Raw genomic sequence first — 25,646 nt, forward strand, 5'->3', positions numbered from 1 at the left:
ATTTATACATACTGGCCACTAAGCTCAATTTTGTCACACACACACACACACCAGGTACAAAGTGTTACGGCTCCCTTTCGTTTCATTGTGTACGCTCTCTGAGTGAAATTAAACACTTGCACTCCTTCCTTTACCATGTGTTTCTTGTAGAGGTGAAATGACTGATGCAACAACCAACAGCAGAATTGCTCAAATACAGTATTACAATAATTGGTTTAGGGATGCTTTGGGCACATTTCTTGCAAACGCTTTTCATTTACCATCTCTATTGTATGTGTTATAAATTATTCACATGGATGAATCACATACACACAACAATAAAATAAACACATCAATTCTGAAAATAATCATTTGGATCTTGCTCACGCTGACATAATGAGAGGTAGAGCCGACAGCTTTAGGGTTGGACTAACATGAGATTACATTGTTATTATAGTGCATGTGCTTCATAAATGCTGCAGCATGTTGACAGAAGGGCCAGCCATATGCAGCCAAAAACACACGTGGTCTCTGGTTAGAATAACCCCATCTTTGTTCCGGCAGGTGAGCTGAGTTAAGACAGTTATAATGCCTTTTTACAGGGCAAGAACACTTTGGTAGAGGTATGGGTTGTTTAGGGGGAAAACAATACTCCATTGATTAGAAATTGATCATTCATATATGCTCCTCGTCGACACTATTTTAGCCTGTATACAAAGTATTGGGTTTTGTGATGTTCTATATTGTCTGAATCAGCTTTGTTTGTGTCTTGTTTATGGGATAAAATAGTGTCTTTGTACAGTGAAACAACTGTCAATGTAAGATTTCAAATGATCATTTTCTAATCAATGGAAAATCTTTTTTCTCGTGCACTGGTTCTTTGGACAACGTAACACTAACCGCACAACCCAAACAAACCTCTTGCCAAAGTGGTCTTGCCCTTTTAAGCACAATGACATTCTAGTCAAGCCTACTTCCATTGTGATGATAAAATGAGCAGCATCATATTCGCTGGCCCTTTAAGCCACGGCCCGGTCTGGCCTCATTTCAGAGGGGAAAGGAGCTCGGGAGAAGAACCTGCCAAGAATTTGGTTTCGCCCCGTTCTGTTGTACTATTATGTAACTCGCTTACGCAATGTCTCACTTTCCCCTGGTAGCAGGGAACAGGGAACTACGTACGTACCTCTCTGTCCCTCTTCTTTGAGATAAGGTCATAAAATGACGAGAACCCCCCCCCCCCCCCCCCCCCCCCAACACAACAACCAGCACAGATATGTTCAGCAAACCTGGACTGTATTCAGCCAGATCCTGTTCCCCCCCCCGAACTCAGTCCACTGACACAGAGGTTCCCCAAAATGTTCCGGTTGCACCCCCCCCCCCCCCCATTATGAAAAGGCTTTTAGTTTTAAACTCCCCCCAAACACACAAAACGTTATGATGCATTGAGTGCAGTGAGTTTGTGGATCTACTATTTTCAAAGATTAAGTAAACTGTTTTGAACTTGACCTTTTGACAATATGGGATAGGGATGCCCCACCGGGCAGCCATACATCCATCAAAATGTATTTTCTTTTTGTACTAGTAGTCCCACTTTGAAATACTTTGCGCTAACAGATGTTGAGGGCCGTTTCTTTCTGGCTTGTGAAACCGAAAGCAAGGCAGAGGTTCAATGACTTCACAAGAACGTTGTTGTCATCCTTCTTCCAGTAAGGTTCTGTTGTGTCGTGGTGCTGCCGGTCAGGTCGCAGGCCAGCGGGAACAGCCACAGGTGTCCAGTCACAGTGTTGTTGACGCAAGCAGGCGCCAGTGTCGCAGACTGTGTGAGGTTATAGGAGGGGAATCTAATCTATTACATCTATAAACATTTGAGGCACCCCCCCCTCAACTAAGTTGGATGGATAGTGTGAACTGAAACTATTAAAGATGATGTGAAAGTAACCTCAGCCAATTTGAGTTGTTTTCAGCTTTCAGTCTTTCCTGTGTGGCAGCATGGACCACAGACCCTGCATGTACAGTTGTCCACAGGTGGGGTCATCCTTTCCCTATGTTCCCTGGGTTCTATGTTCCCCAATCCCCACTTACCTTTAGTGTTAGTTTTATTTTTATGTTTTATTGTTGATTATCCTATTATTAGTATTAGTATTAACAACAACAACAACATACAGTAGCTCTGGTCCAAGAGCTTTTTAAAATAGACTGACAGGCAGACCGCCAGACATACCTTTATTGACATTCAGTCATCACAAAAAGGCCTGCTGGCCCTCACCCTCAGGGACACTCAAATCGCCTTGTGCTGGCCTTGTGCATGGCACTGGGCTGAGTGTGAGGGGGCCCAAGGCTGCATGGTTTCAGAGTCAGACAGAGACAGGCCCTGCCTGCCTGAGTGAGTCAGTGTGACTGACTAACTAAAGGCTGCTCTGTTTGCTCTGCAAGCCATGTGCCCGAGCAGTGAGCACTGCCTGCCTGCCTGACTGCGTCTGGCCTGGCTAAACAGCCTCTGCTCCTCCTCCATCCATCCTCTCCTTTCATAAGTGGTTGAGTTGAGTGCTGCTGCTAAGAATTTAAGGGCGTCTTTAGTAAATATAGATTTGCGTTAAAACTAGTCCTGGGGCATGTTTCACTAACCCCCTCCCCTAACCCCCAACCCCCAGGGCTCTGTCGGTGCAGGTGATAACGCTGGGATGTTGATCAATACATGACCATGAGACTTTATCAGCGGTGGCTACTGGCTAGCTAGTCTATCTGCAGACAGACTACTGTGTGACATAATGGCTCTCCATCCCGGCCTTCCTTGGTCTTAAACCGTAAAGACCCCCTGAAGCCTAAGGCCTGATTTAACTTTGTTGCTTGCGCCCGAATGTAGGCTTAATACTTAATAGTTCTCTCTCTCTCTCTCCCCCAGCCTTTTCTTCCCCCGTATACATGAAAGAAACACCGCTGTGTTTCATTACAGTTTTAACGTCGGCTGCCTGGGGGCTATGCTTTTTGTTTTTATCCCTTTAACCCATTCAGGCCTGACGTCGAAATTTAAAAAAAAAAAGTTTTCTAAATCATGACAATTTTCGGAAAGATTTGAGGCACATTTTAACGATTTTTCAAAAATAGCAGATCTACAAGCTCATAGCGCGCCACTCGGTGGCGCGCTATGAGCTTGTAGATCTGCTATTTTTCAATAGCTAAATTATAACAATGTTTAAAACACCAAAAGGGGTTCCCGCCCCAAAATGGGTTAATGGTTAATGTGGTTAAACGCTAACGTGACATGGATGCGTTCCAGGTCTCAATGGATTAAACTCTTCTAAGTGCAACACAAAGGGCTCCGACTCGAGGCTGGTTTCAAGTAGTCTTACTGCTTTGGATCTTGTTGGTAAGCCGAAGAGTTCTCAAGTACAGTCCCACCCACCCCCAGCTGGACCTCTGCCTGCATTATTATTGGTGCCAGAAACAAGATGAAGCCCACAGCTCAGTTGTCAAGCCCGGCGTTGTGTTGTTGAGAGTTACACAGTGGGTATATATATATATGTGCAGCACACGGAGGCATCACCCCCACAGTGCTGTTAACTCGGCCTCTAACCCACTCATGGCTGAGTCACGTAAGCAGGGCGTTTTGGTCAGGGATGTGGTTGCGGCCTCCTCCACCTCATACATTACAAGGATAGACCATGATATGCCTAGTAGCATCTGTAGTATTTTAGTTTTTATATTTATTCATTTCAAATAGCCGGCTAGTGCAGAGGCAGGAAATCAAGGTCAGAGAGGGACACAAGACAAGCTGCTAACAATCGGCAGAGCCACCAGGGACACTTTAGGAACAGTCTATGTATCCGTTTGCAGTTTACCGTTATTTAATGCATGAATGAATAAATTACGAGTACGTTAATAACCTGCAAGAAAGAACATGGCGACAAAAAAGGTTGAAGTGACCTTTAATCTGTAGTGTCTTGTGTACGGAATGGATATCATGTTTTGGAAAACATTTTGGTTTTGTGAAGCATTTACTATTTACAGGAGATTGTGTGACTTTTTTTATTTAAAAATGCGAAACTGGTTTGGTGGGTTGTCTCTTGCAATGGACACTACTGTAATTGTGGCAAATGTTATGGAAAAACAAAATCTGTTAGGCAATGAAGGCAATTGAAAGCCACACAATTAGCCCTTCACTAAATCCCACCCCAAAAAGCGATTGTCCAATGCCAATCCAAATAGTTTAGCAACGGTTGCTATGCAGGTCAAGCTTTCTTCGCTACTAACGTGCCTATTGGACAAGGATGGGTTGGGGAGGGACTTAGTGAAGGGCTAATTCTGAGTCCTTACTTTGTTCCTGTTTATGTTAGGGACAGTGATGGGCATTGCACTGTAACAAGTTTGTTTGAGCTGCTAGTGTGGCAATTGGTGTGGAGAGTGAAACAAGAGCATACCAAATGGCTGCTTCTGTCCTGTGTTGAACCCACTGTGCAGTGCCGAGCCGAGCCTGACCAATGTTTACTCCATCCTCCACAGAACTCTGAGTGGGAGTAGAGTAGATCAGGAGAACACAGGCAGCCATGTGGGCAGCTCGGCCCACACTGTTCATCTGTCTGTGCACACAGAGTGAGAAGAAGTCAAAGAAAGCACTCTTATCCCATTTCTTTTTTTGCCCAACGGATATTTGGAACTGCGACTGCGAGTCCGGTTCGAATGTTAAACGGAACCGATTCAGTATTTCAGGAGGCAGCAATATTGTTGTGGTATACGCACGTGTTTAGCATCACCCCCCCCCCCCCCCCTTTTGTTTTTTGCACACCAATCCCATCACTGTTGGCCCTCGTATTCTTATCTCCACTTTGTTCCCACTGTTATCTTAAGCTCGTTCAAAGAGTTCATGTAGCACTACGCTACCTCACTTCAGCTAGCTAGCTCGACAAGAGCCAGCGGACTGCCCCCTCAGTCACTAGTCCTCCGCTGCACTCGGGCTGTATCTCTCTCTCTCTCTCTCTCTCTCTCTCTCTCTCTCTCATGCATGTGCACACACACATACACGCGCACGCACACACACAAGCATCAGGTTAACCACTAACCATGTCCGGTTAATGAATGTCCTTCTCTCTCTCTCCATTTGTTAGCATTCCTCTGGTGCTTACCACCACATCTGTCTCTATCACAGTGGACGGGTGATTACGTTAGCTAGCTGTAAGATAATAGTAACACGTCCAGTATCGTCTCCAAGCAATTAACGATTTCTCTTTTGCTGTCTGGCCTTCTTTGGACCTTGGTCGTGGAACAACCTACAGTTCAGACAAAAATTGGCTTTGAAAGTTCCCTTGATAAGTTTAAAAAGGATCATCTTAGATGTACAGTCCAACACCTGCACATGTTCGGATATACAGGCCTATGTTCATGCGTATATATTTATTATTTCTGTTTATATTTTGTGTATTTTGATTTAGTCTTTGACTAAAAGATTAGTACTTTGGTGATTTGTTGTTTTTTGGTTGTATTTATTCCATAGGTACTTTGAGGTGTATCATGGATGTTTTATTTGCTGTTCCATAATGTGACATTTACGATGTAGTATTGAAGTGTCATTTTATTTCTGCCTCTTGCGTGCACGCCTGCCTGTTGCTAATGGATACATTTTTCCATGGGTCATGCTAATAAAAGCTCTATGTTCTGCGTCGTATGCAAAATGCTGAAAATTGCAGTTCTACAACCAAGTCGCATCGATACATCATGGTGTGTGTGAGCTTGTACAGATCTGCTAATTCAAATTAGTTTTGAGTTTTGACTCATTTTGAACAGCCGTCAGGCCAAAATAGAGACGGAAATGATGGAAGTGGTTAATGTAGCATGTAGTTGTACACATTTTCTGTTCTGTATTGGGATCATATCTTTTTCCCCCCCCCGCTTATCTTTTTGGGTGCTTTTCTCTGCCTTTATTTATATCGCGCAGTGACAGGAATCGGAGATTGCGAAGGCGGAATTTCACGCAGTGAAACGTAGTGGGGGGCTTGGGAATCGAACCTGCTGCTCTCTGCGTTAGAGCCTATGTGACTATGCACCTTAACCACTAGGCCATCATCATCATCATCAGTAGCGCCCACTGGGATTCTATCTAAGTTGTGACCCTGCTGTGTTGTTGTTGTTGTTGTAGGTTCTGTGCAGTGCCAGCACCATCTCCCTTCCTGAAAGCCTGCTCTTTGTGTCCACGCTGGACGGGAACCTGCACGCCGTCAGCAAGAGATCGGGCTCCATCAAATGGACACTGAAAGAAGGTAAGGGGAGAGGAGAGGCCAGGGGTTTGCTCCATCAAATGGACACGGACAGTGGAGGAAGGTAAGGGGAGAGGAGAGGCCAGGGGTTTGCTCCATCAAATGGACACGGACAGTGGAGGAAGGTAAGGGGAGTGGAGAGGCCAGGGGTTTGCTCCATCAAAGGGACACGGACAGTGGAGGAAGGTAAGGGGAGAGGAGAGGCCAGGGGTTTGCTCCATCAAATGGACACGGACAGTGGAGGAAGGTAAGAGGAGAGGAGAGGCCAGGGGTTTGTTCCATCAAATGGACACGGACAGTGGAGGAAGGTAAGGGCCCTAGGGGAGAGGAGAGGCCAGGGGTTTGCTCCATCAAATGGACACGGACAGTGGAGGAAGGTAAGGGCCCTAGGGGAGAGGAGAGGCCAGGGGTTTGCTCTATCAAATGGACACGAACAGTGGAGGAAGGTCAGGGGAGAGGATAGGCCAGGGGTTTGCTCTATCGAATGGACACAGTAGAGGAAGGTAAGGTAAGAGGAGAAGCCAGGGGTTTGCTTTGCTGATTGTTTTGTCGTGCCTTTCTTGAGGCCCAGCGTTGCGTTCAGGTTACACTTCTTAGAAGAACAAAGCACTTCTGGGGGGGGGGGGGTACAGGGAAGACAATGCAATCTCAGGGATGACAATGACATTTCACTCCTTTTTTGAAACTGAAGACCAATAGCAACGATGTGTATTTAGTTTGTCTTTTGTTTGTTGTGTGTGAAGGTTTGTGACTCTGCATTGTGAGTCCCATGAATGTGTTGTTCAGTAGAGCCCCGCCCATGGCATATTTGTCGGGGATTCGATCCCCCTTTTTTTCTTTTTGAGTTCCAGTCGATTATTGATGCTTTGCTGGATTATTTTGTCCAAAAAGAGCAGCAAATTCACAAGCATACAATTCAGTTGTACTTTCTTTACAGTGATTTGTTGATGTATATTTGAACGACGTAGCGGCTTCTCAGTGAATAGATTCTTTTTTTTTAAAGAAAATAATTGCGTCCCGTTTGTGATATTTCCTGGTGTTTTCACTATTCCTTTCCTATTGAAGCCAGCACATTAGTAATGTTTTCACTATTCCTTTCCTATTGAAGCCAGCACATTAGTAATGTTTTCACTATTCCTTTCCTATTGAAGCCAGCACATTAGTAATGTTTTCACTATTCCTTTCCTATTGAAGCCAGCACATTAGTAATGTTTTCACTATTCCTTTCCTATTGAAGCCAGCACATTAGTAATGTTTTCACTATTCCTTTCCTATTGAAGCCAGCAGATTAGTAATGTTTTCACTATTCCTTTCCTATTGAAGCCAGCACATTAGTAATGCAGTGAATTGTCCTGGCCGTCAGGCATGCTAAGTGTGTAATGATTAACAGATACTGGGGCAGAAACAGCCTCTAATCAAGGTCGTAGTAGGCGAGGGTAAGCTCTGCCGTTAACGGCGCCCATGCTGCTATCTAAAACATTTCTGCCTGCGTAAGCAGTGGGTGTCATTGACGCTTTACATTAGGCCCCTCGTATGCATGTGCCACACTAGACGTTAATTGGTGTCAATGACATGGATGTTAATTACATTTCAGTGTGCAGGCGGTTATTGGACGTTTTAAGCCTACATTATCCATGTGGGTCTTCAACGTTGTAGCTTTTGAAACCCTAGTTTTTAAGGAACACCTAATACCCAGCACATCAAAACACATTAAGGCCCGAAACGGCTGCTTCCTGGCTTCCACATGCTGTGTTTCGCAGCAACGGCTACTGAATATGGACCTGAAACAGTTCTGGGTCAACGCTCCACATGCATGTGGTGGTGTGCTCCACTCAGGCACACATAGCATGCACACATAGTTACCGGTACATACACCCACAGTATCCGTCGCCGGGTGCATGCTTTTGGTTAGACATACCATTGGTCCGATATCTCAAACCCTCACCCTAACCCTAACCTCCCACGGGGCAACCTTAACCCTCTCCCAACCCTTAACGCACCCCTCACCAACCTTAATCCGGTCGTCTTAACGCACCCCTCACCAACCTTAATCCGGTCGTCTTAACGCACCCCTCACCAACCTTAATCCGGTCGTTTTAACGCACACCTCACCAACCTTAATCCGGTCGTTTTAACCCCTCACCAAACTTGCCAATGGCTGATCGATCTGATATTCTTTGCTACTTAAAGTGTTTCAAATGTATGGATTTATTTTCTTTTCTTATTCTTTGGAAAATATTTTGATTTATTTGATTCATTCATGAAATGTTATGATTTTTCAAAAAAAGGATAACAATAATAATAATAATAACCCACTCATAACCCATAATAAAAAAAGATAGTCTGCGGCCTACAGTTTGGGAACCACTGATCTAGCTAATCCAGGCCCAGCCCTGCAGAGTCAGAACCCACCCACCCCCCCCCCCCCCTCTGTCTGCCTGCATGCCTGCCTACCTGCCACACCCCATCGCCTCCATACACTGATATTTTCGGTAAATCCTTTATTAGGTGCAACTTGGGAAAGCGATCGTGTTAACAACAAGCGATTGCGCCTCTCTGAGTAGCCATATTATAATGAATGTTGATGCTCCATGACACAACAGTCATCGACACTCTGTGGTAATCCCCCCCCCCCCCACACACACACACACACAACCACGGTTGACCCCCCCCTAGGCACAACACCATCTGGTCCCCACCCTGTGAGTTCACACCACAGGGAGGGTGTGTGTGTGTGTGTGTGTGTGTGTGTGTGTGTGTGTGTGTGTGTGTGTGTGTGTGTGTGTGTGTGTGTGTGTGTGTGTGTGTGTGTGTGTGTGTGTGTGTGTGTGTGTGTGTGTGTGTGTGTGTGTGTGTGTGTGTGTGTGTGTGTGTGTGTGTGTGTGTGTGTGTGTGTGTGTGTGTGTGTGTGTGTGTGTGTGTGTGTGTGTGTGTGTGTGTGTGTGTGTGTGTGTGTGTGTGTGTGTGTGTGTGTGTGTGTGTGTGTGTGTGTGTGTGTGTGCTGAAACTGGCTGGAGTCTGGACACACTTCATTGAGAGTTGTTTCAAAGACACAGTGTGTGAGCTAAAGATAAATTAAGTAGACAATGATATGCTATATTTAACCCATATTGAATGCCATGCCGATATAACAAAATGGAACCTAAATGCTACTACATGAGAAGGCTGGGGAGGTGAATGGGGTTTGTTCGCTAACAAGCTGTCGTTGTGAAATCAGTGAAAGATTTAGAGACGTTTGGCCGATTTTTCACTGATTATTACAATTTTATATAACGATATAAAAAAAGTGTTTTCACCCGACAGCAACACTATGGGGCATACGTGATTTTATTTGATTTGTATTATTATTATTTTTAATTATTTACTTTTATTTAATCAGGGAAGACCATTGAGAGCATGCTCTCTTTTGCATGGACGCCCTGAGTACAATGCAATGGTTAAAATGTACACGCATGGACAAGCATACTGTGTTTTGCAATTCCAAATCCATTTCCTGTCCTCCACGGTTATATTATGACTAATACGCTTGTGTCTGTCTTTGCACAACGCGGCCCTCGACCTCGGTGTGTGTGTGTGTGTGTGTGTGTGTGACCGACCAAATGAGGGTCATCTTCTGCCCGCGCTTATCAGTGGAGAAGTGGGGACAAAATATGACCCGGGGGGTGGTGGTGCATACTTAGTTTAGACTAGTTAGTTAGTTATTGGTTAGACATAAGGTTGGTGAGGGGTGCGTTAATGGTTGGGAGAGGGTTAGGGTTTAGATGCGCTGCCCCGTGGGAGGTGAGGGTGTAAGATAAGTTGTAGGACTAATGACTGGTCTGACCAAACAACTGGTGCTTCTTTCTCGCTCCGCGGTCGCTCCATTCAAGTTTACATTTTTGCTTGCACACACACAGGTGTCTGGCTGTGTCTCGCTGTTATGCTTTCCTGCTCCGCGTGAAAACAGCTCGGGTGAACTTTGTGTTGTGCAACGTTGTGAACCATCATCTGCATCCGTGTCTAGTTTGTTCTCTTGCAGTCTTGCTCAACCGTGACAAGCTGCGATGTGCAGGGTTTGTGTTAATCACATCTAAATGTCTTCCTTGTTCCTCCTTCTACTCCTAGATCCAGTTCTTCAGGTCCCTACGTATGTGGCCGAGTAAGTATACTTATCGCACGCACGCACGCACGCACACACGCACACTGGCAAAGATCCCTGAGCACAGCATATTGTGTGTGTGTGTGTGTGTAAAGTAAACAAGCGTGAACCGTAGTCTTAGTTGGGCACACATCGCCTAATCAGACATACTTGTTTTCTAATGGTCACGTGACTGCACTGGAACTTCATTCAAGCTTTGAGTGAGATTACCTGCCTATCGTGGTGTAATGAAATTACTCTTTAATTCATGCATGCCCTCTTTTACACACACACACACACACACACACACACACACACACACACACACACACACACACACACACACACTTTCTCTCTGCTCTCCTCTCTCCCTTTCTCTCTCACTCTTATCGGGGAGGCTGTTGCTCAGGAGGTAGAGCGGGTCGTCCAATGATCCGTGGGTCGGCGGTTCGAATCCCGGCTCCTCCTCCTGTCCACATGTCGAAGTGGACAAGACACTGAACCACACATTGCCTCCGATGTGTCGGTCGGTGCTAGCTTGCCACCGTTGGCGCGTGAATGTGGGGAGTGAGGACGCTGACGTCGACTGTTCGCCGCGTCACCTCCCAATGTATGAATGAATGGACCGTTGTAAAGCGCTTTGAGTGCTTAGAAAGACGCTATATAAATGCAATCCCATATTTCCCTCTCTCACGCTATCTTGCTCTCCCCCTCTCGCTTTCTCTCTCAATTCAATTTGTGATAAAATCACTTTTTTTTTTTTTTTAACATATTTTTTTGCGGCTTATGCCTTTTATTGGTTTTTTGAAGGGACAGACAGTAGGCTGACAGGAAACGGGAGAGAGATGGGGGAAGACATGCAGTAAAGGCCGTGTCGGGCTCGGGAGTCGAACCCGCGGCACACTGCGACTGGATTACCATTCGGGTGCCCAGGCGGTTACGCCACCGCCTGGGCTAAAATCACATTTTCCATTGCCAGAGCATACAAACATAACATAAAATGAGTCGTGACATTACGTGCATACAGAGGCAACAAGTAAAAACTACTTTCCCTCTCTCTCTCTCTCTCTCTCTCTCTCTCTCCCCGGCAGACCGGCCTTCTTGCCCGACCCCAACGACGGTAGTCTGTACTCTCTGGGAGGGAAGAACAAAGAAGGCCTAACGGTAAGGAGAACGTGACTTTAATACGCATGCACACACACGAGCACGCACACATGCACGTGCGAACGCACAGCTTAGTTTCCTCTTTCCAGAGAGGAGAGCATGTTATCTCCTCGCCACGGGTACATGCAAGTCATGCACAAAGTAGTGCATTGTCATAGGTGCAACGGACAGGTGCTTTCCAGTAAGCCTGGTCGTAAGGTTCTGAACAGCGACAGCTCCCTTACATGTTTTATATACAGTCAGAGTGTTGTGGTAGTGGCGTTGGAGGTTATCAGAGGGTTTAATATCCGCCATCAGCCCTTATGGACATTTCCACATACTGACGTTGTTGTCAGCCATTGTCCGACGTCGCGTTGTCCGACTATTTACGAACCCTAACCCTAACCTCAGTCTTAACCCATTTAGGCCTGACGTCGAAATTAAAAAAAAAGTTCGCTCAAAGAATATATACCTATTCAAAGATCGGTGCCGCATTTTTATGATTTTTCAAAAATAGCAGACCTAGGCGCGCTATGAGCTTGTAGATCTGCTATTTTTCAATAGCTAAAGTATAACAGAATGCTTGAAACACCAAAAGTGGTTCCCGCCCAAAATGGGTTAACTGGTCATGTACGTCAGTTTCACAATGTTTTTTTGCTTCAGTAATTTCACTTCCGCATTTCCTAGTCGCCTACTCACGGTATAGGCGGTATGTGGAAATGTCCATATTGCCTGCATTGCATGGTCCAGATAAGAACACACTGGTGATTATTGGTTGATAACATTCAAAGCGGGTGGTTGTGGTCGTCTGACGTCTCTCATGCTGTTCTGTGTTCTGTGTGCTCAACCAGAAATTACCGTTCACCATCCCCGAGCTGGTCCAGGCCTCTCCCTGTCGCAGTTCTGACGGAGTCCTTTACATGGGTAAGAAGACGCGACTGTCAAGTCATACCTGAACTAATTGGAACAATTTTTTGGGCGTAGTGATATGGACACAAAAAACATAGTTCTGTGTGATAGAGGGGTAAAAAAAGAACGGAAGTTGCACTAATATTTTAGAAATAGGTCAACAATACAAATGACGTTAGTTTGGTGGATTAATTTACTTTTACTGCATGGCCCCCAGTGCCCCCCACAAAATGACCGGAACTACTTGATATTTCACCAAAACCAGAGCAGAACTCCCACCACAGGACTCGGGGCAATCAATTAATACAGTTGCAACCACTATATGAATGGCAAGTATTTCATACAACTTAAGTTAAAAAAATCTGAACTATCCCTTTAAAGTGACCGTTCTACCATTTGAACACATTGATTTGTGCCACTGAAATGTGTTCCCATGGAAACGCTTCTCATCACCCACCACATTACAAGCAGGTGTGCTTCCAGTCTGTCTCTCCTCCTAAACGGTTGAAATAAGTGCGTTTACAGTTTATATAGCGCTTGCCTTTAAACATAATTTCAGCAAAAGTGATTTACAGGAAAGAGGGAACACATTAAGAATGAAATATATATGCAACGCACAGACCGTAATTACGCCAACAGACATAACACAATGACGGTCAATGTTTATCAGCAGCGGAACTGGAAGTGTGCGCCTAATGAAAAGGGAAAGCAAGGTGCTTGGTTGGAGGATGTCGGGTTAAGCAGGGTTAAGCCCAAACCACACCAAAGGGTCGGGTCGGGGCAAAACATTTTTTAAGGTTTTTGTGGTTTACCTTTAAAAACCAATTGTCCCTACCCGACCCGTTGGTGTGATTAGACACTATCTGGTCAGAGGAACAAACGCCGTTACTCTGCATTTCCATTTTACTACACATTGTGGTCATAGTGAGCGTTGTATTTGCAACGGCCCGCGTAGACAAAGCTAATCTCTCGCGACCGCACGGTTCCCATTGTTCGAAGGGAAGCGGGTACCATTTGTTGCCTCCGCTTTCTACTGTATATCACTCTGGCTATTTAGCATTCACTTAACTGAAGCCTCCCGCTGGCACAAACCAAGACCTCTCCATATATACATGCTATGGATTCATTCTCTTAACTGAAGCCTCCCGCTGGCACAAACCAAGACCTCTCCATATATACATGCTATGGATTCATTCTCTTAACTGAAGCCTCCCACTGGCACAAACCAAGACCTCTCCATATATACATGCTATGGATTCATTCTCTTAACTGAAGCCTCCCGCTGGCACAAACCAAGACCTCTCCATATATACATGCTATGGATTTAATCCTCGTTCTTGACAACTGGATGTCAGCTGTGGTTGCGAGAGACAAAACAACAAAACTGTCCATCTAAAAGCCTGATTCATGCTTTGGTGGCAAAACAAACAAACAAAAATAACAACGGAAGTTGGATTATTACCGGTTTAGCTCAAGATAAACAACAAACTTGTGTTTGATATAAACCACAGAAAGGGCCACACGATATATTGTTACTGTTGGCCAGAAACCTCACGTCTATATTTGAACTTTGTATGTTTTTTACTTTTTTAATTTTTTTTATTAATGTCCTATTTCGTCATACAAGAGTGTCGCAAAAAGTAGAGAAACTAGCAGATGTACAAGCTCATAATGTGTCGCGAAAACATTTTTGAATAGTCTTTGAAACATTTTAACACAAATCTGTTCCGGGGGTCCCTGCCACAACATGTTTGTAGGATCGTTGGGGTCCGTTGACAAATGCATGCAAATGGATCCGTGACATGGACAAGTTTGAGAACCACTGATTTAAACAACATTAGGAAGCACGTCCAAATAAGCAACTGCACTACAAGCCCATATTTTCAAGCAACTTTAAAAATCAAACAAACAAACAAACAAGACAAGAACAAGCCCAGAGTCGATTATAACAAGCACACCTGTGTTCTGTATTTCACTGCCACTCCCTCCCTGCACCAACAGAATGGAGGGACATTGATGCTGATCAAAAGAGGGCCGTGGGTGTGGTGCTGAAATGCCCGCTAATAACATGTGGCTGGAAATGACATTGGAATGACGGGAATGACTGCAATGACTGAAATGCGTTGTGTTTTAGTCAGTGAAACACTTTTGTCTGTTGTCCCTATTATGGGCACGCCATTGTGGGCAAGTTGGGCGCTGTCGTCGTGCGGGGGGGCAGGGGGGGGATAAAGATATGCAAGCTCACGACATTCTGCTATTTTTTGGCATCATTTAAAAATGGCATTCATGAAATTGCCGTCCTAAAATGTTGTCTCCTCACAAGTATAATACAAACCTGTGTGTGTATGCATGCGTCTTTGTGCACCCATGGTTTTTAACCCAGGTGTTGATGGGTAGAAAAAAGAGAATCCCGCACACTGTCTTCACTTAGGTTGGTTTTTATTGCAACATTTCGGTCGTCAGACCTTCATCAGGCATAAACAAAACCCAGGTGTTGGCAATATGACAGACTGAAGTGACCAATGTTGGCTGTGAATAAGTTCATGTTGCCTATATTCTGTACATTTAGGGCTTGTTTGGATTCAAGCACCGAGACACATGATGTTTCAAGTGTGTATATGTGTGCCCTTTGATAATGTATTTTTTTATAAATGTGGACTCGATTAACCCATTTAGACCTGAGGACGCATCTGTGTCATATTATAGCTTTTAACCCATTTTGGGCGGGAACCCCTTTTGGTGTTTTAACTAAGCATTATGTTATACTTTAGCTATTGAAAAATAGCAGATCTACAAGCTCATAGCGCGCCACCGAGTGGCGCGCTATGAACTTGTAGGTCTGCTATTTTTGAAAAATCGTAAAAATGCGGCACAAATCTTATTTTACGACGTCAGGCCTGAATGGGATAAAGGAATTTAATTGTGTGTGTGTGTGTTTGTAGGTAAGAAGCAGGACCTGTGGTACGTGGTGGACCTGATAACGGGAGAGAAGCAGCAGACTTTGACCTCCTCCTTCGCTGAGATGCTCTGTCCCTCCTCTTCTCTGCTCTACCTGGGACGAACAGGTAACCACAACGCCTGTCATTGATCGCAACGATTTAGCATAATCATTAGCACTACTTACTTGGGCCCTTTAAAACACTAGCATGACTGAAGTAAAAGCATGTGCTTAAATTCATATTTAGAAAAGGTTTCAGATGTCCAACATTTCTGAGATGATGGAATGGTGATGGTCATGGAAGGGGAACCTTCTGAAAGCTTCATGGGCAAAGATAATCAACTCAAAATGACCTCTCAGACATGCTGTTCCCGGCTCCGTCAGGGAATGTTCCCTTTTTAATCAATGAAGGGTGGCTCCACTGCCTGCATTGCGTTGCGTGACTGCATTAAAATTACAAAATGTTGACGCACGCGACGGAGACGCAACGCGTCCGGTGGAGCCCCGGCGTAAGGTCTCAGAGGCACTTGCCCGTCAGGCAAGTGGGGTGCACACGCAGATCCGACACACCAAAGGTCCGAATCGCGGGGACATGCGATGCGATGCGAAAATGCGATGGTCCGACATGCACTGCTCCTGTGCTTGCGGTTATGGTTAGGTTAGGGATTGAGGTTTCGGATCAATAATATGTCGGAACTCAAGCCTGTATCCAGGCAAGTAAAGGTCATGTTCTACTTGCCCTCAGTGAGGAACTTATGATAGTCCATTGATGAAACGTCTCCATCCTCTTGGGTCTTGTGCCCTCCAGTTGTTGTCATGACGACCCCATGCGCCTTCATCTCCTGCTCTGTGCTCCTTCTCCAGGTGTCTCTCTAGGCCTGTGATTGAACTTGAATCGTCGGTATACTAAAAATAAATTCAGACATGTTGGAAAAACAACCGTCAAGCTCACAATAGCTAATTTGTAACTATTCATTTATTTTAAGTTTTAGAAATAAAGTAAAATAAATAAAGTATAGAATTATGAAATATGACCAGTTTTGGACATAGTACATTATTTACTTAGAGATTGCACTTTGTTATGCAAAAAATAATAAGAAGAAGAAGAATAAAAAAAATCATTAATCAATTATTTGCATGGCAATTAATCATATGCAGAACAATGTCATGAACGAGCAGAAACACGTAGCGGCAGAAACGTGTTTGGCTTCATTTACCGCGGTGCGGTGTGGCTGTGTTCCCTCTCCATACCTCTAGTCACAAACACCATTGACAGGATTCTCACCCATCCAGTCTGACCTCCCCAGAGCTTCATATTTGACATATCTCCAGGCCCTACTCTACTCTCTCAACTATCTATTTGCATTGTGGCCCATCCCAGCTAAATGGATAGCAGGCTTTTGTCACGTTTGCGGTGCCTTCTCCAAATCGCGTTTTCTCACCCTCCGTCGCACTGTTGCCAAGATTGTGCGAGAGAAATGAGCAACTGGGTCTGTGGAAACAAAGCCCACAATATTTGACTATAGGCTATGGCAATTTGAAAATCGCCAATCTGTTGCGTGAATTTCCCTGCCCATTTTTTGGAAACATATTAATAACAGATCTTGTATTGGCGAGCCCCCCCCCCAAAAAAAAAAACTGCAACCCTCAAACTGCCAACATTTACAAGCAAATGTACACGAAAAGTCGCCTGTAATAAGCAGACATGGCAACACTGGAGGGGGGGGGGGGGGGGGGGGGCGAGATGGTAATCAGAGACGAGGGCCCTCAAGTGCGAGAGCCCCGCGCTGAATGGCACTTATATAAAAGTGTCAATGCAAATCCTCTGCTTTCTCACCCATGGTATTATTGACGTTAAACGGATCCCGTTGCAAGAGAACTAACTGCCCTCTCCTCCCTTCTTGATACCCATACATTAAAGAGGGGGGGGGGGAGTGTATATATTGAAATCCAACACCTTCTTCCTGTGTTTTTCAACCATTGTTGCCATAGGTGCTACGGTGGCGGTATGTCACGTTTTAAAGATATATGTTTTACAGTACACGTGTCAACGCTGTCGTTCGAGAAGACTCTTGTTGTTTTCCCCTGTTTTGTTGGTCTGTGGAGCGTTGAACCATGAACCTGAAGTGTGATTATTTGTGTGTGTGCGAGTGAGATGTTTGGGTGTAACCCACGCACGCCTAGAAATCTATACTGATCAATCATCATGTTTTGATGCTTGTGAACAATAAAGACCGGGGTGTGTGGCACGTGCACACATGGGAGCACCTGAATAGGAGAAAGTGACCTTTTTTATGCCTACATAACATTTGAATATATATTTTTAACTCAAATCTTTGCCTCATATCATCTTTTGGGTCCTTGACATGAAATATTGAGCACCACTGATACAGAAACATAGGTATTTCAGAAAACTGTCAGAATCTAGAAGACATTTTTTTTTTTTTCGACGTCAGGCCTAACTAAATGGGTTAAAGCGTACATTGCTCCTCTCTCTCTCAGAGTACACCATCACCATGTACGACACCAAGAGCAGAGAGCTCCGCTGGAACGCCACGTACTCCGACTACGCCTCCACGCTGCCTGATGACGACACCAAGTACAGTAAGAAGCCTTTGACCTTTGACCTGCAGCTCCGCTTCTCAAACTGTGGGTCGGGCTCCCCGAATGATTTGTTTTGGAGGGAGGGATGATTTGCTTAGTAGTTTTAAAGTGAGTTCCTTTCCTATCAGATGAAAATATGTGGTGGTGAGGGTGACCCCCTGCTAGGCCTGTCGCAATTATTGCATGATTGTCTAATCACAGTTATTTGAGATAATCAGTTATTTTGTCATCGTTTCCATGATGAAACATTTTTATATATAAAAACAATAAGCTGAAATAGCAGATCTACAAACTTACGACACGTCACTTTGTGGCACTTGTGAGCTTGTGAGCTTGTGCTGTAGATCAGCTACTAACACACACACACACACACACACACACACACACACACACACACACACACACACACACACACACACACACACACACACACACACACACACCTGCTCTGTTATAACATTGTCCATATATGATCATTGTGTTGTCCGTCCTCTCCTCCAGAGATGGCCCACTTTGTGTCCAACGGGGACGGCCTGGTGGTGACGGTGGACAGTGAGACGGGGGACGTGCAGTGGGTCCAGCAGTACAACTCTCCGGTGGTGGCCATGTACATCTGGCAGCGCGAGGGCCTCCGCAAGGTGCCCCACACCAACGTGGCCGTGGAGACGCTGCGCTACCTCACCTTCATGTCCGGAGAGGTGGGCCGCATCACCCGCTGGAAGTACCCCTTCCCCAAGGAGAAGAAGCCCAAGGACAAGCTCATGTAAGCAGGCCGGGGGGGGTTCTTCTGTGTGTGTGTGTGTGTGTGTGTGTGTGTGTGTGTGTGTGTGTGTGTGTGTGTGTGTGTGTGTGTGTGTGTGTGTGTGTGTGTGTGTGTGTGTGTGTGTGTGTGTGTGTGTGTGTGTGTGTGTGTGTGTGTGTGTGTGTGTGTGTGTGTGTGTGTGTGTGTGTGTGTGTGTGTGTGTGTGTGTGTGTGTGTGTGTGTGTGTGTGTGTGTGTGTGTGGTTCGCTCAGCTCTGGAGGAAGACTAGAAAGACCGTGAGGGGAGGATGGGGACAATTATACGCACACAAATCATCATCAGTCAGTCCCTAGATGATTTGCTAAAATGTGCAACATTGTTTTTCTCACTAAACAGTAAATACACCAACACACAGTATAAGTGTACAAACTGTACATACAGGCCCTGTATTACAGGGTATCTGCACATTTCTAAACTTTTAAAGACCTCTGTATTACCTCTAAAATGAACAATAATAAGACCATTACTGCAGTAATCATCAGATCACACTCTAAACATTCTCAAACATTGGCCCTAATTGTCAAATATTAGAGGCAGACATTGACTGTTGTGAGCTGCATGTATATCAGCTATTTTCTCAATATTCTGTGGAACCAAGTCAAACTAAATGTTAATGTTTCAACTCCTTCAGAGCATACTTATTGACACGCACCTCGGCAGTGGGTGCAGCCGTGCAGGGCCAATTAGGCAATACCTCCTCCATAATGTTTCAACTCCTACAACTCCCCAGTTCAAATATGATTATCTTGTGGGGTCACGGCCTGCAAAAAGGTTTAAGAACCGGTGATGTAGAAAGCCCACACAGGCACACAGCTTCATGTCTAGCCTTTCATTGCCATTCAAGCTCTTTGTAAAATAGTTTTTGTCTCTAGAGCCGGGACTTTAACGCTCTCTTCTTTTAAACAGCTCGACATTTCAGAACGTCTGTGTTCTGGCTCTGAAGTTTTTTGGGTGAAACGCGGTCGTGCTGAAGTACACTTTGATGTGCACGCATCGACACGCTTGAACACCATCCAGACTCGAGTACAGCCATTGGCTAGTGCGTGCCTCTAGAAACATGTTGCAGCCTTTTGATATGCATTGCAGCAGCCTAAGATCATGCAGAGATGATGATCTGAAAGATGCATTTCTTTGTATTTATGCGAGATTGCCCAAGGTGATATTGGAGTCTAAACACGCATGTGGAACAGATGGTCCCTTCCTTTGCGCCGAGTTTCATTACAAAGAATTGAAAGAAATATCACTTTCAAACTCGACACCTGCTATTCAGTGGAACAGAGAAACGGGTGCTTTCGGTGGTGTGTGTGCGTGCGTGCGTGCGCGTGTTATTGAAGGAATTCAGCATTCGGTTTGTATTATTTCATGCATTAACCACATGAACCCTAGCGTCTCTATTCTGGGGCGAAACATTAGCAGAAAATAGCCGATTCTCTACAAGCTCATGACGCGCCATGGCATGCCGCAACACGTGAGCTTTTTAGATTAGCTAATTTTGCTGAAGAGATTTGTGGTACAGGGGGTAACAAAAACAAGTGGAGGTCCTAGTATAGATCCCTGGGAGACTCCGGGGCAATAAAGTATATCGTCACTGTCGGGTGGAAACCTCATACGTCCAAAACGGTTACTTTTCAGCATTCAAATTGACAAATTGGCTAAAGTAGTAGATCGATCTAAAAAAAGTTGTAGATTCTACTCTAGATACTGTTGAAACTTGATACTTTTGTGTGACGCTGTAGTATGATCAAGTAGGACATCAATTTACTACAAATAAAAGCAACAACATATTAGGGAATTAAGCAACTAGTCAACCTTATTGGTACTAGTTGACTAGTTGATAAGAAAATAAAAAAATGGGTATTTTTTTCCCCCGATTTTGTAGGCCTCAAGATCAGGTAGATTATAGTTATAGTCACCAATGTACACAGTTTTTGAATGTACAAATATTTATTTACCCCGACTAGTCGACTAGTAAACTAGGCAACTAGGCAACTAGTAAAAATGACTAGAAGTGAATGCCCTACAACATATTGGTATACGGTATTGTGTGTGTGCGTGCATACTCGCGGCTCTTGAGATACATGAGATACATCCTCAACCGTAACAGGCGAGCAAACATTGACTCTCTCTCCTGTTGTTTTGGCTGTCCCAGGGCTACGCTGTACGTGGGTAAATACTCCAGCAGCCTGTACGCATCCCCCTCGCTGGTGCACGACGGCGTCACCGTGGTGGTGAGTACATCGCTCTGTTTATGGACTTCATTGACTTTATTAGGATCCCCATTATCTTCCTGGGGTCATCACACGTACACACGTACACACGTACACACACACACACACACACACACACACACACACACACACACACACACACACACACACACACACACACACACCATAAAAAGCATGACATTCAACTCGACATTATATAACGGGACATTGACGTGGAAATAATGTACAGAGTCAATAGTTTTCCTCCAAACAACGTTACTTTTCCATCATTACTGTATCATCTCTGTCGGGTGGAAACCTTGTACGGTATTTCCAAAGCTGTTACTTGTCCAGATTATAAAAAAAAAACAAAAAAAAAACATAACAAAAGCAGCAGATCTGCAAGCTCGAAACGCGTCAAGCTTGTAGATCTGCTACTTTTGATGCTTTTGTGTGACGCTGTAGCATGACCCACGTAGGGTGTTATTTACCAGGAAAACAAAAACAAAAAACACACAAACGGTTGGCATATAGATATGAAGAGTTTTCTCACCGACGGCAACAATATTCAACTTATATATTCAACCAATATAATTACTAATTAGAAATGCCAACCGTCAATTCCGTTACTTTTATACAGACATAAATCAAAGTAAAATATCCTAATCTACTAACTACCGTACATAACTACTGTTCAGCTGAAGAAAACTTGATCCTCCAGATTCTAGGACACAGAAACGAGGAACTAGCTTCACATTTCAAGGATGTAATTCTGTACCAGTTGTTCATCATCATTTTCTTTCTCTCTCTCTACTCTGTGCCACCCCCCATCTGCAGATGATTACTTGAATATTAATCCCTCGTTCCTCAACATTTATGGCATCGTTGTTTACCTATCTTTTGGGCGTCGGCTAGCCTAAAACATTTTATTTTTGTATATGTAGTCCATCTACAAGCTCACAATATGTGGCTTTGTGGCTTGTTGTGAGCTTGTGGACAGCATGTGCTCAATTACAAGACATCTAAACATGGCAGAGATACACCGTATCCCCCCCCCTGAGCCCTGTCCCAGAGGTCACAGCCACAGGTGGGGCTAGAGGAGTCAGCATGCCCCTGGTCTAAGTCCACCATGCTGGGCTGCAGCCCAGGTCACAGCACCCTGACAGACTGACTGTCTGTCTGTATGTCAACAGTGGTTGTAGTTGCGCTTCTCTGCTAATGCTATATTAATTTCACCTGCTCACGTGCTGTGCTGTTCTCGGGAGTGATAATAATCTGCATTTTGACCTCTGGTTTGCGCGTGACATCATCATTGTACCTGGAGGTTATGCAGGATAGGGCATTAAGCAACTAGTCGACTAGTTTACTAGTCGACTAGTAAATCCACTAGTCGACCTTGTTGGTACTAGTTGACTAGTTGATAAGAAAAAAAAAAAATATATATACATTTATTTTTTTCCCCGATTTTGTAGGCCTCAAGATCAGGTAGATTATAGTTATAGTCACCATGTACACAGATTTTCAATGTACAAATATTTATTAACAAAAAAAAGAATTTAATTTTTTTAATTTTTTTTTATTTTTACATAATAGGTAGTTAAACAACTAGTCGACTAGGCAACTAGTCAACTAGTAAAAATGACTAGAAGTGAATGCCCTAATGCAGGAACGCCTTCGGAGTGGAAGAAAACAAAAGACTTTCTGGCCTCGACAGCCCATACATCCTAACAGAAAAGTCCTATTTGATTGCAATAAACAACTCATTTGCCAGTCTCCTTATGCATGTGCATACCCTCTATTCCTTCAGTCCTCCTCAGACTCGGCTCATAGTTGATCAGGAGAATGTTTTGTCCATTTCAGAATCAGAATCGTCTTTATCGTCACATCGCAGTTTTACAAATAAAACGTGAGTGTGCATACTTCCTATAGTTCCCATATTGTTAAGAGCTTAAACACCTAAGCCCTATACACTTAGGGCCCTATCTTTCGCGCCTACCTTACCCCTTATGCCTAAATGTTTTAGGCATGTTTTACTATTTAGAAAAATAATAAAAGAAAAACATTAAATAGTTCAATCACCAATCTATACATTGACACATTTAAATAGTTCAAATCGCCAATCTATACATTTACACATTTAGCTTTCACTATTTCTAAATGTTTTTTTTATTTTTTTTTATAATTATTATTCCTGGCTGGTCGGTAATCAAACCAGGGACTCTCTGAGAGTACTGTGGTACTGGTATATTGGGTCACCTTTTTCTTTCATATTGAACTATTTTGAAAATGTTCACCTGCAATGACAGGGACGCCAGGTTGAACGTGATTAATAAGTGAACTTGCGTCTTAAGTTTATTTTCTTTTGTGCGTGTGTGTGTGTGTGTTGTGCACAGCCGCGCGGCAGCACCTTCCCCATGCTGGAGGGTCCAGGCAGCCAGGACTCCGGAGAAGACAAGGAGTGCGTGATCACCCCCAGCACCAGTGTCAAGTTCAACGCTGCCCTGAAGGAACGCAATCGCATCAACTTCATGAGGAACTACCTGCTCATCATAGGTGCACCTCTTCATCTATTCTTCCTTTTTGCTTAAAAAAAGTTGCTATTCTTCCTTTTTGCTTAAACAAAGTTGCTATTCTTATCTCTTAACTCTTATCCAGAACGACTTAGACGGCAGACATTTGAATGCTCAGGGTAAGCAGGAGCCCTGGTCAATAAATATCATGTCGAATTATGAAGGAAACTCAAATACCAGCATCTTTTTAAACAACACGTTATTTAACCCATTTTGGTTAATAACTATTTGGTGTTTTAAGCATTATGTTATACTTTAGCTATTGAAAAATAGCAGATCTACAAGCTCATAGTGCGGCATTCGGTGCTGCGCTACAAGCTTGTAGGTCTGCTATTTTAGAAAAATCCTGAAAATGTGGCTATTATATATTCCAAAATTTTGGAATATATATTCTTTCAGAGCGAACATTTTTCACTCAAACATTTGCTTCTGGGGGGTCCCTGGAACAACATATTTTCAGATTGGGGTCGGAGGCCTACCGGTATTTCATATCATTTTTGGGGTCCTTGACATGAAATAGTTTGAGAACCACTGACATAGAAACATGGGTTTTTCAGAAAACTCATGATTTAGAAGACATTTGTCGAATCGAACTTAGGTCTAAATGGGTTAAATAACATTGGCTAGCCTACGCTACGTCTTCCCGGTGGGGACTCGTCCATGGCAGGTGAGCCAGTAGGACAACACAAATGTGAGGGGGGGAAAAACAAAAGATTAGGCTACTCTAACCTAGGGATGGATTTCCGTTGAATGGAAACATATCGCCGTGTTTTCACATAACCAAAGTCCTTACAGTATAGAGGGTAATGCACATGACACCATCATCATACCCGGAAGTTATGTGGGAACGCCTACTGAGTGGTAAAAAAACAACTACTTTGGTTTCCTTTTCATTGGTAATGATGACACTCATGATGATGAATGGACTTCTGTCTTCACCTCAGGTCATCATGAGACTCCTCCTGCTGCTCACACCAAGATCCTGGAGAGGTTCCCCGACAGCCTCCCGCGCAGCCAGGCCAACGTCATCCCTCCCACCACCGAGAAGACCATAGAGGAGGTTTGTTGCTGCTTTCAAACGAGGATGTCCCATGCAAAGTAATGCCTCCATTTTAGATATGCTTGTTCCGATGGCCATGTAAACACTATCACTTATATATTCTAAAATAAATGTTAAAAAAAATATATCAGATCTTCAAGCTCGAGCTTGTACAATTGTTGAATTGCCAACACAGAAATCTAAATGGGAGATGCTTTCCCGGTTTTAATTGGTTATAAAAAATGTGCCACTTTATTGCTGCGTAATATTCACGTTGAGTGGATGTTCACATAACGCATACAGCAGTTTAAATTAATATGTTTGAATTGGTTGAATAATTAATAAACATTCTCAGACCTTTAGTCAGACTTCTTGAGGGGTTCTTAATGTGTAATCACTAATCATGTCGCGCTTCGTTCACACCGATCTCTCTCTCTCTCTCTCTCTCTCTCTGTGTGCGTGTTTAGAAGGTCAATGAAAGCGGTATGGACGACGGCCCCCCGGCGCCACAGCCCGACACGTCCATCCAGGAGCCGCGGCCCAGCGGGCGCTCGGCCCGCCCCGAGGCCCCCGTGGACTCCATGCTCAAGGACATGGCCACCATCATCTTCTCCACCTTCCTCCTGGCCGGCTGGCTGGCCTTCGTCATCACCTACCCCAAGGTTGGTACGCACCATTACCACTTACTTAAAAACAACGTTTTCCAGGTTTGTAATTAACCCATTCAGGGTCGGGAACTCCTTTTGGTGTTATGTTATACTATAGCTATTGAAAAATAGCAGATATACAAAGCTCGTAGCGCGGCACCGAGTGCCACGCTACAAGATTGTAGATCTGCTATTTTTTTTTAAATCGTGAAAATGTAGAGCAAATCTTTGAATATATATTCTTTCAGAGAAACAATGTTTCTTTTTAACTCAAATCTTTGCTTCTGGGGTGTCCCTGGAACAACATATTTTCAGATGGGGGTCAGCGGCCAAATACATATAATTCTGGGGCTGCTTGACATGAAATAGTTTGAGAACCACTGATATAGAAACATAGGGTTTTTCAGAAAACTGTCAGGATTTAGAAGACATTTGTAGGATCG

The 25,646-nt window shown here is 44.2% G+C and overlaps 1 protein-coding gene across 1 annotated transcript in view; it reads left to right on the forward strand.

The window, feature by feature from the left end:
• ern1 (endoplasmic reticulum to nucleus signaling 1) overlaps positions 1-25,646 on the forward strand; it is a 44,832-nt gene that overhangs the window by 2,805 nt on the left and 16,381 nt on the right. Inside the window, exons 2-12 of the mRNA XM_079519590.1 lie at positions 6,110-6,230; positions 10,332-10,365; positions 11,436-11,508; positions 12,339-12,411; positions 15,339-15,461; positions 17,837-17,938; positions 18,440-18,701; positions 20,890-20,968; positions 23,341-23,500; positions 24,462-24,577; positions 25,024-25,218. Coding sequence (XP_079375716.1) covers positions 6,110-6,230; positions 10,332-10,365; positions 11,436-11,508; positions 12,339-12,411; positions 15,339-15,461; positions 17,837-17,938; positions 18,440-18,701; positions 20,890-20,968; positions 23,341-23,500; positions 24,462-24,577; positions 25,024-25,218 — 1,338 coding nt within the window. The remainder of the gene's footprint in view (positions 1-6,109; positions 6,231-10,331; positions 10,366-11,435; positions 11,509-12,338; positions 12,412-15,338; positions 15,462-17,836; positions 17,939-18,439; positions 18,702-20,889; positions 20,969-23,340; positions 23,501-24,461; positions 24,578-25,023; positions 25,219-25,646) is intronic.

This window comes from Electrona antarctica (assembly GCF_951216825.1).
Source record: "Electrona antarctica genome assembly, chromosome: 14".
NCBI lineage: Eukaryota > Metazoa > Chordata > Actinopteri > Myctophiformes > Myctophidae > Electrona > Electrona antarctica.